The sequence below is a fragment of the Ailuropoda melanoleuca genome, chromosome 9, assembly GCF_002007445.2.
Source record: "Ailuropoda melanoleuca isolate Jingjing chromosome 9, ASM200744v2, whole genome shotgun sequence".
Lineage (NCBI taxonomy): Eukaryota > Metazoa > Chordata > Mammalia > Carnivora > Ursidae > Ailuropoda > Ailuropoda melanoleuca.
Window position 1 is genome coordinate 88,529,107 of NC_048226.1, and position 16,154 is coordinate 88,545,260.

General features: G+C 48.1%; 1 protein-coding gene across 13 annotated transcripts in view; it reads right to left on the minus strand.

Moving 5' to 3' along the window:
* MTSS1 (MTSS I-BAR domain containing 1) overlaps window positions 1–16,154 on the minus strand; it is a 157,465-nt gene that overhangs the window by 130,374 nt on the left and 10,937 nt on the right. For 12 of the 13 annotated variants that reach the window (XM_034668595.1, XM_034668594.1, XM_019809858.2 and 9 more), the window contains exons 2-3: window positions 4,182–4,243; window positions 404–477 (exon numbers count right to left, since the gene is read on the minus strand). In XM_034668595.1, the coding sequence (XP_034524486.1) occupies window positions 404–477; window positions 4,182–4,243 (136 nt within the window). Of the gene's footprint in view, window positions 1–403; window positions 478–4,181; window positions 4,244–14,409; window positions 14,487–16,154 lie in introns of those variants that run through there. The other variant, XM_034668596.1, reaches the window with a different exon arrangement.

Genomic DNA, 16,154 nt, shown 5'->3' on the forward strand with positions numbered 1-16,154 from the left:
TGTTGGATCATGCTCACGGCTTCCCTCTCCACAAGGGAATAACGAAAAACTGAGGACAACCCATGTGAGGAGAGAGGAACTACAACCAAACACACGGTCCTAGGCTCTGCAACCCGCATGCCACTAAAACTGATCCACATCACACATCAAGCCCCCCCCACACCCCGCACAAACTGTGCCTCCTTTTCTCTATTTTTCGCTCCTCCTCTCATGTGCTTCGTTATCTGGAGGACTATCTGCAACTTCTAATATGTGGAACCCCACAGAGTTTTCTAGGAAGTTAAAACCATGAGTCAGCTAAGCTCTGATCACTTCAGCTCTAGCTCCTCGTGAAGCAACCCAAGGGTAAGAGCCCACACGCTGCCTCTGGTTCGCGCTGGAAGCCGTCCCTCCATCTGCTTACCACGTGTGTTGGTCGCCATGTCAGCCACTTTCTGAAAGGCGTCCAAGAAGGCAGCTGCTGCTACTACTGTGGTCCTAAAATGCAAACAGAGAACAAAAGCATGAGGAATGTCTCACGCAAATTCATTACAGCTAAAGGGTTAACACCTCTGAGGGGAACGGAATGAGACCTTCTAGGAGAAAGGACTCAACTGGACGTGGGCAGGCACTGGCTTTGCAGGCCCCCCTGTTTGCTCAGGAAGCACTTCTCCTTCTCATATGAGCACTCTCCCCCAAAAATACCCAGAGCATTGGGTGCTGGTCAGTAAATGCTGGCAATTCTTCCCGTCCCGTTCCACCTGATGACATAACATAATTACTGGGCCAAATTTCACAAAGGAGGAAAGAAGGTGTTTCTAACCTAAACCAGAAATGGTACAGGTGAAATTCATTTTAGAGTAGGCAAGCAGCATCTCTATATGGACTGGGAGATGAAATCTTGGAGAGAGAGCACAGCCTCTGCTTCAAATAATTCACTTAGAGATGGGCAAACAGAGACAAGTCTAGAGTGACTTTCAAAATCACCAGTTCGTCTCAGAACTGGAATGGGTACAGCCCGGCAGGATGCAGTCCCATGCCCATCCCGCTGCAGTACAAGATCCCAGCCGTGTGACTTTTCCCCCTAAATCCCACTTATAATGAAACTGAGACTAGTTTTTCAACCTTAGAATGCTATCTCGACTGCATCCTCTGAATTCCTTGAGACTGGGGAGAAGTCACTGCACTCATTTGCTGTCCTAGAAATTATTTTGAGTTCTTCACATCCTCTTGAGCACTCTGTGGTCTACCGGTTCCTAGTGCTGTGATCCCAAGATGTCATCCAGTGAAGGGTCAGCCCCGCTCCCCACCAGGGCTGTGACAGCTAGAACACATAAGCTCATTTCCAAGTTTTTCACGTATGAATCTAGTCGTTGCTCAGCATTCCTAAGAACGCAAAACTGTTGAAGGAAGAACATGAGAATAAGGACAAGAAAGGAAGTTCAAGATGGAACTGAAGAAAGGACCCTACACCTCAGCAACAGCAGCTGACACAGAAGATTCTGGAAGGTGCTGGGAGTGGTCCCCAGGAAAACCCAGGCCACAGTGCCTTAGCACCAAACTGCTGAATGAGGCCTGATATTTTCGAGTAGAGTAAGAAAATATTCTGCTCAAAAGCCACTCTGAAGCATATTTTTCAAAGAGTTGACATCAAATGCAAACCCTGGAAAAGTTAGCTTTATCAAACATCTTGGGATTTATAAATAGCTCATTCTGATCAACGATTAACATCTCACACAATGGCTGTATTGATTCTCATTCAAGTCAATGCCGATCATCCCAATTTAATGAGCCAGCTGTAGAGGTGCCTTGCGTATGACACGGGCTCCCCTGAAAATGAGAATGGTGGTCAACTGAGAGGAATTAGGAGCTTTTAACCACTACCCTCCAATGAGTCCTATTTCATTGTCTGCTGTTGTCATGAGACATCTTGGTTCTCCCCCGGGGCTGAGCCAACACGCGCACACCGGCAACACAGAGGAGTGATTCTGCAGGCGCACTCCAAGCTTACGCGCCTCTCCTACAGTCTTCTCATCCTTTCTTTACTATGGAAACTAAGCCATGTGCAGGAGGCTCTCAGCTGGGTACTGCTAGTCTGACAAAATAAAAAAATGGTCCCTGTCCCCAGGAGGCCTAAACGTTGTGGGGGGGAAAAGTATAAAATGTTCTTTGTACCAATGGGGATAAGACTGCTTTACGTGTTGGGGCGCCTGGGTGGCTCAGTCGGTTAAACGGCCGACTCTTGATTTGGGCTCAGATCATGATCTCAGGGGTCCTGGGATTCAGCCCCGTGTCAGGCTCTGTGCTCAGCGGGGAGTCGGCTTCAGTATTCTCTCTCCCTCTGCCCTTCCCCCGCGCTCTCTTTCTAAAATAAATAAATAAACTTTAATTAAAAAAAAGATTGCTTTAAGTTTCATTGTAATTGATTAGCCGTGCTAAACAAATAATTACTCTAAGTTTTAGCTTCCTCTTTGGTAAAAGGGGAAGAGCGGATCTGATCCTTGGTCAATCCTGAAAGGCTGCCAGACAATTAAATGAGGTCAGATAAGAAATGAGATGGGGTGGTGGGGGAGGGGTACTGAAACGTTTTTCCGGTTTACTCCAGGAGGGACCTCCTATAGGATGGAGACTAACTGTTAGAAATAAATGTGAATAGTAGCAGAGATGGGAGGGTAGGTGTAGCTCATAAGGTGACCCTGGTGAAGGCCCCCGCAGGGCCCTGCTTTCAAACAGAGGAGGGTGAAGCTGGCCCAGCAGATAATCTTTACAGTTCCTTTTTCTTTCTTTCTTTTTTTTTTTTTTTAAGTCTGTACAAGGTCTTATGCACCAAAATGGTAAAGGATCTGACAAGCAGAGAAGGGGCTATATGCCCGAGTCAACTGTCCATCTGGAAGACCACTCACAGCTTGGGAAATCCTAGGTTCATGGGGTAGAAATCCCAGGCCCCACAAAGCTGACAATATGGAAGAGGAAAGATCCTTCCTCCTGGAATTCTTCTCTCCTGATCTACAGGGGAGCCATAGAATGTCCAGTCTTATGGCTAAAGCTCTGGGCAGTGACATCCATGGGCAAAGGACCAAGAGCGTCACGTCATCCACGTGACTTTTTATCCTAGGAAACACTTACCTGCTTTGTCCTCTGGAAAACCACCTCCATATATCCAAACCAACTGATGTCATCCCCCATAGGCCATGAACAGGAGTCATGAAAATTACTGCTTTTTAAAATGTCCCATCCCTCATGGGGCACCCACCAAGTGGGTCACCCTTCTCCCCAGTGATTTAAAAGCATATAGCTGTAAACAAGAAGATGCTGACGAATTCCTATTTCATACCAAATGATACATGAGCACGCAGAAGACAAGGCAACAATAATAGCCCCTTAGAGCCGCTCGGCCCTAGATCTTGGGCTTTTTTAAGCAGCTTCATTGTGGCATAATTTGTACACCATAAGACTCACCCTTTTTGGGTGTGTGATTCAACAATTTTTTAGTAAACTTAGAATTCTGCAACCACTACCACAAGCCAATTTTAGCACATTTCCATCACCCCCAAAAGATTTCTCCTGCCCGTTTGTACTCCATCTCCTTTTCCTCTCCTGTCCCAGGCAACCACTAATCATTATCTGTCTCTACAGATCCGCATTTTCTAAACATTTCATGCACACGGAATAATACAATAGTCAACAGTCAGTTGTAAACTCTTTATAAAGCTAGGCAGTGAGCAGAATGGACTAGGTAGCCAGACTCAGGTTCAAATCCCTGCTCTGCCATTTACTAGCTGTGTGACTTCAGACAAGTTACTTAGCTTTCTGTGCCTCAGTTGTTTCATCAGTAAATTGAGGATACTAACTGTACTTACCCCTGTGGGGCTGTGAGATCCAATTAAGTTAACATATGCCACACATAGTGAGCATTACATAAATGTTGCTTATTATTACCTGACATATGATACCTCATTTGACTCTCAAAATTCCTGTGGAAGGAGGCAGAGCCGATAGGACTTCAGTTTTACATACAGGACTCAGGGGTCAGGACAAAAAGGCTAAGAAGTGGCAATGCTCAAATGGGAACCCACTACATGCTTCTGTATCTGTAATGCTTCCAAAATTAACCTCAATCCGCACCCTGGGTCTATCCTAATACATCCTTTGTCTAAGGATGTTGCCATTTTTTTCTGGGGATGACATGCTTCTCTACTTACCGAAGCTGGGACTGTAGCTTTCCTGCTTTGTTTATGAAATCTTCCCACACTGGATAGCTCCCCTACAACAAAACAAAGTCATCAATCAGTAAGGCATGCTGTGATAGACATCTGATTAAGACAATAACAAAACACCCAATTCCAATTACACAGGGAGCAATCTGTGTGTGCTCTCTTCCTCTGCAGTCGAGGATACGGTGCCCAGATTATATATAAATGCATTGGCTCAGAAATGGGTTTAGAATGTGCTCGGGCCCTGTTATCTTGTAAATACTACAAACGCCAATTTGAACAAGTTTGGCAGAATCTAACACATACATTGATAGATCACTTTTTGAGTAACAGATGGTGGGTCCAAATTCAATATATGGAGAACATTCAAGGCTCTACCGGGAACCACCTGACCATGGCTGTGGCTTTTCCCCACCCTCATCCCCGACGGGCAGGGAGGAGGGAACCAGAGTGATCTGCACTCCTCCCCAGGACAGAGATTGGCAGCCACTGGGAAGCATTACTAAAGGATCAGAATCTCAAGGTTGAGAAGTTACGTAAGGGTAGCCACCCCGCTGATGGCTTGAACCCAGCATCTACATAGGACATGGCATGCGGATCCCCAGCACACTTCAGCTCACAGGGAACTCAACACCCTCCTCTGAGTGCCTCTATCCACCACCGTGTCCTCTAGGTCCGTGCAGCACTGGCTTGAACCTTCTGGGGACCCTCAGGGTGACGCCCAACCCAGCTTCCACGTGGAAGTCTTTTCAAAGAACTGAGGAAAACCAGCACATTCATCCCCAGCTCTCCCTTCTCTCCCCAAGTGCGGTTCATGTCCTACCCAGGACGGTGTTTCATATCCGCACAGCGTCCTGGGGACACGACGAGGTATCTCCCACTCCTCTTTAAACCACAGTACTCAGACACAAACTCAAAACTACAGGTGCCATTATGACTGGAGCAAACAGAGTGGGGCGTGACACCTCCCTCCACATACACATTCGATTTATATTAAGACCAAGGAGACTTGCAAGAGGGGATGCAAAATAAACCCGTAAAAGAAGAAGCCCTGGCCAAAGAAGTGGGGTTTGGCACCGAATCATTAACATACAGAACTAAGACTAAACACCTGGGTGGGGTACTTGCAGGACAGAATGTTAAGTGCCTCGAATGCTGACTGACGGATGGAACATCGGCCGCCCCGTGAGTTGGTGGTTTAAGGAGAGGAGGGAGAAATTCTGCTTAAGTTCATCGTTTCATCTTTCATTACAGAAGCCCAACCAAAACAGGCTACCACTGCAACTGAGCGAAAACATAATGATTTCATCTTCCCACTGGTTTGAACTGTCTTAGTTTCTTACCCTCATGTGCAAAGTCTCCACCTTGCCACTACTGCCTGTTTGGGCCAGACAGTTCTTTTTCGTGGGGGGCTGTCCTGTGCATTGTAGGGTGCTCTGTACCAGCCCTGACCTCAGTTCACTAAATGCCAATAACAGGGGCACCTGGGTGGCTCAGTTAGTTAAGCGTATGACTCTCAATTTCAGCTCAGGTCAGGATCTTGGGGTCCTGGGATCGAGCCTCGCGTCAGGCTCTGCACTCAGTGGGAAGTCTGCTTGAGGACTGTCTCTCTCTCCTCCCCTGCTTGCAGGCAACCTCTCCCTTTCTCTAAAATAAATAAATAAATCTTTAAAAAAAAAAAAAAAAACAACAACAACAAAAAAAACCCAAAAACAAAGAACCACTGCTTTATAGGGAGGCTTGAGCCCCGCACTGGGCTCCAGGCTCAGCGGGGAGTCTGCTTGGCCCTCTCCCTCTGCCCCTCCCCCTGCTCTCTCCCTCTCTCAAATAAATAAATAAAATCTTTTAAAAAATAAAATAAAGGGATGCCTGAGAAACTAATTTCTCTGGGTGACGAAATAGTCATCTGAAGTTCAGCAATTTCTTCAGTATTACTTCACTAAAGTTTCAATTCTCCTGTTAAATAAAATTAAATATATTTTTGGATTTGCATCTTATCATAAAAGTGCCTCTTTCTATATCTCTCTAGCTATCAAGTCTGTCTGAAAATGTGCTGAGAGATATCTGGAAAATTATCTACCAACATTAAAATGGGCTATTTCTGGAAACTAAGATTTGGACCCATGTGTTGCTTTCTTGTTTGTATTTTCCCATATGGTCATAGTTTTTTTGTTTTGTGTTTTGTGTGTTTTAAATAACGGTATCATTTTTACAAAAACAATAGTCATTATATATATATTTTTTTAATTTTAAGATCAGACTAGAGGTCCCAGCAACAAGAGCACCATGAAATTACAAAATGCCCAGAGCCTAAAGCCTGTTTCACTGATGCCACTAGAGCACATCGATCAGCTCTGCATCAGAGACCTGCTTGGTCCAACTGCAGGTCTCGGGATTTATTCCCCCAAGCGACAATTTGCTCCCATGGGGCGCTAAGCTGCACCGGGCCAGGCATCCTGTCTGACTGGCTCCTGGCAGAGATCCTTTGGCAGCTCAACCTGAGCTACTGACACTAGTAGCCATGCACAGGGACTGTCAGCACACTGCTAAGCCACCCAGCCTCCACCTCGTCTTTGCGCCCCAGTGCACTGCTTCTACCCAAGAGCACAACTTTAGTTTAACTTATGTTGAATGAATCCTTGACAGCTCAGGCTACCATTCCAGGCCCATCGAGACCTGGTAGAGAAGTCCAGTTATAACACCCAATGTATTTACCATTTTCTCATCAAGTATGGACACCCTTTCTACATCTATATCCAAGTAATTATAGGGGCAAGGGCTGAGATCAGAGTTCTCTGGCTGTCTGCGAGAGATCTCTGTCCCCATGGACATCAGCATCCTTAAGAGCACAAGAGTTCAACCCACCAATTACAGCCTCACCTAATCTTTTCTTCTTTTCCAGATCCCCGAGAAAGTATGAGAAGCTTTTAGAAAAACCTAAAGATGTTCAAACATACTGACCACCACCTTCTAGCCAAAAGGTACTAGCATCACTCATCTACACAAAGGAGGCCATGACCTCTGGGCCTTCCTTTCCCCAGCACCAACCGCTCTCCTGCATGGGCCCCCAGAGAAGGTCACTGAGATGATCCAGAGTATTGAAGAAAAAGATGAGGCACATTCAATGAGAACACGCCAAAAAGAAAACAGGTCTATGCAGGAAGCCCACAGTCCTAATTTCTAGCCATGGCTGCACCATTATTAGGGGGAAGCCACTTTACCTCTCAGGGTCGGCTCCTTATAAAGATGAACCATAAAGACAAATAATTCCTTCACTGTTACTAAACACTGACATCTCTGAACACTGAAAGAATGGAGGGAAGGAATAAGAGGATAAGTCACTACTTCTTGGGGTTGGCATGAGGGATAACGGAGATCAGACATCAAAAGTGCTCAGTGCAATCTGTCATTGTCCAATAAACATTGGACAGGATTGAGCCAAGGCTTTGCAGGGCCCTGTCACCTCACTCAGGCTGCTGGCTCAGATGTTAAAGCCTGTAAGTCAGACTGTCCGTCCAGGCTGGAATCCTGCATGCTTAGAACGAGCTGCATCTCACAGCTAGTTAACCAGCTGGGTGTGGGGAGTCAGACTAGTCTCTGCCACTCCCTGGCACACGGCAGGAGGAGTACTCAGACCGACATGAATGTGCCGGAAATCAACTGCTCAAAGCTTTTCAAAAAAATGACTTATCTGCCCCCACCATTGGGGAGCCTCATTGCAGTCTTTACCAAATTAGCAACAAAAGGAGGGTCCCATCTCCAGTCAAGGGGTGCAGCACACAGCTCTCCGCCCACGGACACCCACTCAGCCAGAAGAAGGCTGCCAAAAGCAGCTCTCTCCTGATTTAATGATATTTGACAGTCTATCAAAGAGTGTCAGGCCCACCTGTTTTAGGCAATATATAATTTAATGGATTCTAAAAAAAAAAAAAAAAAAAAAAAAAAAAAAAAAANGGGTGATGTTGGATTGCTCTAGATCCAGGTTTTTTTTTTTTAAGTTTCTTTCAAGGTAAAAAAAAAAAAAGTTTCTACCCACCTGAAAAGTAGATTTACTACAAAAATTCAAAAGCTTGGAGGAAGTGAGAGAGGAGAGAGAAGAAACTTGAAGAAAGAGTTAAAAGTAAGAGAAAAAGCCAGGGCATTTTCTAGATTCTAAGACTGAGCCAAAGAAAATATACTCAAGTTTCAAAAGAAATCTGCAGTTCAAGATGCCATATCCGCTGAGAACCCTTTCAGAAAACAATTCCAACACAGGCCTTAATTTTCTGATCTGCACCACCCACCAACAAGTCCCAGAAACCTCTCCCTTCAAGGCCACTGGTTCTGACTGGGCTTGGTTCACGTGTGAGGAAATCCCCAGGAACGCACTCCTGGGGCTGTGAAAAAGTCTCCATGCAGACCCCTCTGTGGGGTTCACCAGAGAACACATAACGGTTTCACAACGCTCCAGACAGACCAAAATCAAAGAAGATAAGACTCGTGCCAGGCACCGGGGCTCTGCCAAGTCCAAAGTCACAGGCAAAGTCTCCTCTCCCTGGAACCCCTTGACTTCTTTGGAGACGAGGGTAGGTTCTGAACCCCAGGCAATTTGTTGAAAATAGAACCCACACCACACTGGATTCTGAGAGAAAGGAAAAGTCTCCTGTTCCAAAAATAACTTTGTTTACAAACATGTAAAGGACTCCCTTGATCAAACTGTGGGACTGCCCCCTTTTCCTACAGCAAGAGAGGTGGGGCTTCCCTGAAGACAGGCAGGGAAGCCCCACCTCCGCACCCACCAGGTGGGGTGCCCACCATGCTCCCCACACCACACACACCACCACCGACAGCTGTTCTCTCTTCTAACCTCCAAGAGGATTCAAGCATCTGGAAAACTCCTATTCAGCCATCACCACCAGTCTAGCTCTTAATGTCACCTCTTTCCAAGCATTCTTGAATGCACCTACTACCCTTACATCATGCAATTCATCATCTACGAGCCTGAGTCTCATACACTGTGAGCTCAAGAACAGAGAAATGGAGGGAGGAAAGAAAAGCATTTCTGGTAAGAGCAACAGCTGGCACAAAACAGGGAAGCAGAGAGGACATAAGTGGGCTCTCTCCAAGGGACACTGGAGAGGCACACTGACGCTGGGGAGATGCAGGACATGGACAGGGTGGACAAGGTGACTGTGAGCAGCCTTCAAGGGCAAGGTCAGAGTTCAATCACAAAAAAGGCAGCAAAAGACCTGGCAGATGGTGAGTGACATTCAATCCCAAGCCATGGGGCGCCCGGGTGGCTCAGTCGGTTAAGCATCTGCCTTTGGCTCAGGCCATGATCCTGGGGTCCTGGGATCGAGCCCCACTCTGCTCGTCGGGAAGCCTGCTTCTCCCTCTCCCTCTGCCTCTGCCTGCTAGTCCTCTCTATCAAATAAATAAATAAAATCTTAAAAAAAAAAAACCTCCCAAGCCACCTAGGTGACAAGAGAAACTAACAGGTCACATACCTAACAGCAGTCCGGTCCCTTGGGGAGGGGGTGGGTGGTGAAGCCTTTCACTTCTGAGAAAAGAGACCCACCCAATCTCTACCAACTCCCAAGAGGTTGGGGGCCACTTAAGCAAATATGCAAGTTGGCTTCCCCACCCCCACTCGAAAAGTTGAGCTCTGGGCACACCGCCCCCCCCCTCAGGGTCCCTCTCCTCTTCTCCGTCCCCTTCCTCCACTCTCCCCACAGCCAGAAGGCTGGACAGGCCACTTGCCTGATGCAGGGCACAGGACACAGGACCCAGCCTGTGGCTGTTTTGGCTTGGGGTTCTGTTTTGCTTTGTTTTGTTCTGTATTAAACAGAGGCCCAGGATGGCATCCCACACACAGAGCAGAAGAATAAACTGTGTGTAACTCATCGGCCCGGCTGGCGAACGATGCCCCATAAATAATGCAGCAACTGCCTCTCCCAGCCCAGCCTGCCGTGGCAGCGGGACCCTAGGGACAGCTGAGGGAACCAGACACCCACGCTGCCACACAGGGAACTCAGAGGAGCCGGGAGCTGTGGTCAGGGGAGGGACGATATGAGAGGAGCCAGAGCTGGAGAAGTCTCACAAGGACAATAAACCAGGGACTGGCTCCAGGGAGTGTGGTTCCAGCTCAAAGGCCTCGGTCTTGCCCCAAGGTTCCAGATGGACACTGGCTCACCAATGGTCATGCCGCTGAGCACTCAAGTCCTAGGCACACACACGACTGGACGGCTAACCTCCCAAGCCCCTCTTTCCACCCTGATGACACCACTGTCACCATCATCATCATGGATCATCACCAGTTTCTAAACAGGTTGTTGGTGCCAGGGGCATAGATCAGCAGGCCTTACACTTTCACTTCCATGTCCACCACCTGGGGACCCTGCAGAAACGCAGGTTCGGATTCCCTGGGTGCCGCTTGTTTCCCCTACGTGATGCAGAGGTTGCCGGCGCACGGACCTCACAGAGGAGCACAGCCTGATACACACTCCGGTCCGTGCTCATCACCCCCTGCTGAGGCACAGGCTGCTGTTACTTCGCAGCCAAGGAAACTTAGGACCGACTTTGGGGTCCAAGGGCTTCCTGACGCTGGGAAGTACAAGCCTCGAGATGAACAGCCCCAGCTCCCGGCCCAGCCCAGGGCTGCAGGAGGCTGCTGCTCAGTAGGCAGGCTGGGTCCTGCTCGGTCCAAGGGAGGTACAGGGCTCCCCAAACCCACAGCCCCCCGACTACAACTGCAAAACTGCTCCCCAGGGGAGCCAGAAATGGTCATGATCCTCAACCACGTGAAAAAGAAAACACAAGGCACAAAACAAAGAAAAGCCCTTCGTGTAGAAAAAGGTCTGGAAGGAATGAACCAGCAGTGTTCACAGGTGCTGTCATTAGTGGTGTCATTAGTGGTGCGATTATGGGTAACTTGATCACATCTCCAGGTTTTCGATGGACACGGGGCCCTATCGGCTTCTACCAGATCAGAGAGCCTATCTGCAGCATCTCTACAGGCCACCCCAAGCCACCAGGCCCCTCGGCATGAGCCATGCAGCCCCCAGCATCCCTGCTCCTCCTCTTTTAAGTCACCCCTCGGTGTGGACTTCAGGGAAATGAAAAGCAAAGCTTCCAGAGGAAGCTTCTGATCCGAGCAGGCGTGCCCCTGGACCCCGTGTTCTTCTACAAGCATGAGCCAGGAATCTGCCGCTCCCAGAAGTGGGTGTGCAGGATGAAGGACGGGGCCCCTGCCTGCCTGTCACAGCTTTGTCCCCAAAGCCACCCGTCCCCACCCCATCCTGTAAGAGGAAGGGCTCCCGAGATCCTCAGATGAAAGGCACTGCGTAGCCCATCCATCATAAAAACCATTCCTGTGCTTTTATTCCCTGATTGGGGCCTGCCTAATCCACTAATTATCCCTGTCCATCAAATGGATGACAGCCTTGGGGATAATCAATGGCTGCTCCCTCCACACGCCCACCCTCACCCACTTGCCCAAGCTCACCAGCAATAAATACGCCTACAAAAAGGAAGATTTAACCACAAAAGGTGCTCCCTCCACCCAACCTCCCCTCACAAACTGCTCCATTTGTAACCATAAGACCCTAATTAAGTCAAGGACATCAGGCGTCTTCTTCCTCCAGTGCTATGACGTCCTATGCCCACAATGCCTGTTTTCTGACACCCTGGGTAGGTGGCCACTTGAAATAAAAGAAGAACCAACCAAATATGTCAACTGTACCTTCAAAGTTTTATTGTTGTTGTTGTTTTTACATTTTCTACCAAAAGGCATTCCTTTGTCTATCCTGAGCCTTCCAGCAAAAGAGCCACTGGCCACATGGACTTAATTCACTACGATTAAACAAAATGTAAAATTCAGTTCCTCACGCAAGTGCTCAAGAGCCAAACGTGGCCCGTGGCTGCAGTACTAGGCCACGGAGGTGCAGAACACGTGCCCCGCTGCAGAAAGCACTACCGGGCAGCGCCAGTCATCATGTGACAAAGCCACTCTGGGCACCCCAGCCTTGTTCTACACGCAACGAGGCTTCTGGTTCCATTGTTTCACTCTTGCAAAAACTGGGGTGCATACCATGAGCTACCATTTCTATGAAAATGGAATCCTCCTCCTCTCCTTCTTCCCCAAATTCCCCCTCTCCCTGCCCAAATCTGTACTACCCCCAGAGTCACCTGGGGCCATCTCGGAGTCCAAGTGTATTTCACGATCATCATTAAGAGCCCCATCTCACGTTTCCATAGTCCTTGAGAGTATAAAGGGCTCTCAGGACAACCCTGCCTGGGCACTTGGCAGAACAGGAAACTGAACACTTTTCCTTTTTCCGTGGGAAAGGTTAAGTNGAGTCAAAAGTTATACTTGGGGGGCGCCTGGGTGGCATAGTGGTTAAGCATCTGCCTTTGGCTCAGGGCGTGATCCTGGCATTATGGGATCGAGCCCACGTCAGGCTCCTCAGCTATGAGCCTGCTTTTTCCTCTTNTCCTCTTCCACTCCCCCTGCTTGTGTTCCCCCTCTCTCTCTCTCTCTCTCTCTCTCTCTCTCTCTCTCTCTCTCTCTCTCTCGATGGCTGTCTCTATCTCTGTCAAATAAATAAATAAATAAATCTTTAAAAAAAAAAAAAAAAGAAGGTTAAGTAATCTGCCTCAGGTCAGAGAAGGGTTTGCCCTCACACCCAGTTCAGATCATGTAGTGCTCCTCAGTTTGCCCAGTTCTTTTTAAAATGAAATTGCCCCCAGGGGCGCTCAGAGGTCTCCGTTGGTTAAGCGGCTGCCTTTGGCTCAGGTCACGATCCCGGAGTTCTGGGATCGAGTCCCTAGTCGGGCTCCTGGCTCAGTGGGGAGTCTGCTTCTCCCTCTGACCCTCCCCCCTCTCATGCTCTCTCTCTAAAATAAATAAATAAAATCTTTAAAAATAAAAAATAAAATGAAATTGCCCTACGGGTTCCCCTAAAACTTATTGCTTCTCCACAACTGGACACCTGGGGACTCAGTATCCGATCCCTCATACAGGGGCTGGCTGCTCTCACCCAAGGGCAAGTAAGAGACGTCTGTGTACATGTAAGCCGCCCCCCAAAATAATAAATTGTCCCATTATGTGGAGTCCAAAGCTCCTGTTTCATTTATGCCCGTGTATAAACATCCCAATGAGATAATGAACACAACACGTGGTGACCTCCACACCCCATAAAAACATCAAGTATTGTTACCATTATTTCATGCTTGCACACCTGTACTCACCCACTTCTCCTTCCTGGAAATGCCCTCTCGGACTTGTCTCCACCCAATCCCACAACGGATTCTAGCAATCTGTCAAATCCATTGTGGGGAGGAACAGCCTCGCCACGTTGTACACACTTGGGTGCCCTGCCACCTTCCACTAAACGGTGCCTCCTCCGCACCCCCAAGCCCCACCCCAGGCTGCTAGGAAGGACACCCCGGGGGCGTCGCTGAAAGAGGCAATGACTGTGTTGGGTACTTGTACAGTCGTGGTCCTCCTTTTAGTCTTCCCACGGCATGTCCTTCTCCTCGCCTGGAGGGAGCGCCCTGATGCGCAGCCATACTCCAGAGTCTGACGGGACCCATGTGATGTAGGGGTCAAGAGCATGGCGCTAGAGTCAGCCTGCCCGACTTCCCATCTACCCACTGGATGGCCTAGGTGACTTAGTCACCCGCAACTGCCCTGTGCTCATGTGTCAAGGACACCTGCGCTAGTCCCCACCTCCAAGGATGGTAATGAGGGTAAGGGAAATAGTGCAGGCGCTTAGAAGGTTGACCGGCACTTAGGACTCAATAAATCCCAGCAACTGCTATTTTCAGGAGTCTACATACAATCCCAGCCACCCTCCCTGAGGCATTTAATGAGCACCTGCTATGCACGGGCAACGAGCGGGGTGAAGGCCATAGAGAGATAAGGAGCCAAAGCGTTGAGGAACTCAGGCTGGTAGAACACGGATGTGTTAGCCACCAGTCGGAGGACACCACACTCTAAATATAAAGTAGAGCTTCCAAGGAGGCGGGGGTAATGCCTCACCTAGGTCTTTAAGGACAAAGGGGCGTTTTCCTGGCAAAGGCGAAGAAAATAAAGGGAGACAGTTTTCCCTGCAAAAGAAATAATTAGCAAAGGAAAGGGAATACAGAAGATCATGGTGCATTTAGGCATGAGAGTCATTTTGGGGTGTAATCTGGGAACACGAGAGAGGAGAGCAGGGAGAGCCTTCCTACTCACCTCATGAGCTGCGAAGGAGGCCGTTGATGGCCCAAGAACCGCTCCCACTTTCCCATTCCTGGTATATAATCACAACCTACCAGAGATTCACTAGGAATGTTTGCTAGAACTGCAGAGGCCTGAGCCCCACCCCAGAGCTACACAATCGAAATCTCTGGGGAGGGGGCACAGACACCTGCATTAAACACACTCCCCAGGGGACACTCATACTTTCTTGCTAAAATCACACACAGCAAGATTTGAAAATCACCACACCAGGGGCGCCTGGGTGGCTCAGTCAGTTAAGCGTCTGCCTTTGGCTCAGGTCATGATCCCAGATCCTGGGATCTGGCCCCACGTCGGGCTCCCTGCTGAGCGGGGCCCTGTGCTTGTCCGCTCTCTCACTCTCGCTCTCAAATAAATAAAATATTAAAAAAAAGAAAAGAAAAGAAAAAAGAAAAGAGAAAAGAAAAGAAAAGAAAAAAAGGGAAAGGGAAAGGAAAGGGAAAGGAAAGGGGAAGGGGAAGGGGANGGGAAGGGAAGGGAAGGGAAGGGAAGGGAAGGGAAGGGAAGGGAAGGGAAGGAAAGGAAAGGAAAGGAAAGGAAAGGAAAGGAAAGGAAAGGAAAGGAAAGGAAAGATCACCACACCAAGTAAGACACCTCGTCCCTCTGAGGCCCAACTGAGCTGTGGTCTCAGCAATTTCTCTGTCCCAATATTCAAGTCTAGCTCCTAGAGAAATAATCCCTGGTGATGAGCACCCGCACATGGGAAGATGAACGGATACGTTGCTTTCTGAACGGCATTGGGTAACATGTTTGAAATGCCACGAAAAGTACATACCTTTGACCCAGGATAAAGCCTTCAGGCAAAACTCTCAATGCAAATCAATGTCTAGCTACAAGGATATACTCACTGCAGTACTGCTTCTAATTAGTGAAAAACCAGACACAGCCTAAACATGAAATCAGCATGGAACGTATGGAACTGGTGCCCACCTTAAGGCTTCCACACATGCTCTTCCCTGGCCTGGAACATTCTTTCTCCAATAATCCACATACTTCCTGAAGTGTTGCTCAAAGGTCAGCTGCTCTGTGAGGCCTTTCCTAGCCACGGTATTTAAAAACAACAACACTGCCCCCGCTCTATTTTTCCCCACTGCACATAATCCTAATATACAGAACTGACTTAGCTTGTCTGCACTGCCCTAGAATGTAAGCTCCAAGGGGGGCAAGGACTGTGTCCATTTACCTATACTGCTGCACCCCCAGCACTTAACACAGAACCCGGCATACAGTCGGTCCTCAAATACAGGTCAACTGAATACATTAACTGTGCACACACCAAACAATGGAACACCACACAACATTAAAACTGACATGGCTCATAATTACATACACGGAAAGGCAATGTAAGTGAAAAGCTAAGTGAAAAAATAAATTTCTGGCACAGCGTGGGCCGCATGAAAACCTTTGTCTAAAATGTGTGTACATAACCCACTTTGTAATCAAGCGGTTACGGGTGAGTTTTGTTTTTTACTTAACTGAAATTTCTCAGTTTTTCTTCCACTAACTTTATATTGCTTGCATAATCTTTGAGAAGTAATCCCTCATGAGATGCTCTCAAAACACTTGCTAATTTTTTCTTTATTATTATTATTTTTTTTTAGAAATAAGCTTCCTCCTTACTGACTTAATTAGGGTGTCCCTAATTAAGGCCAGCACCACACCAAAGAGGCCAGGTTCCAGGGGACCCTTGCTTCAGGTCT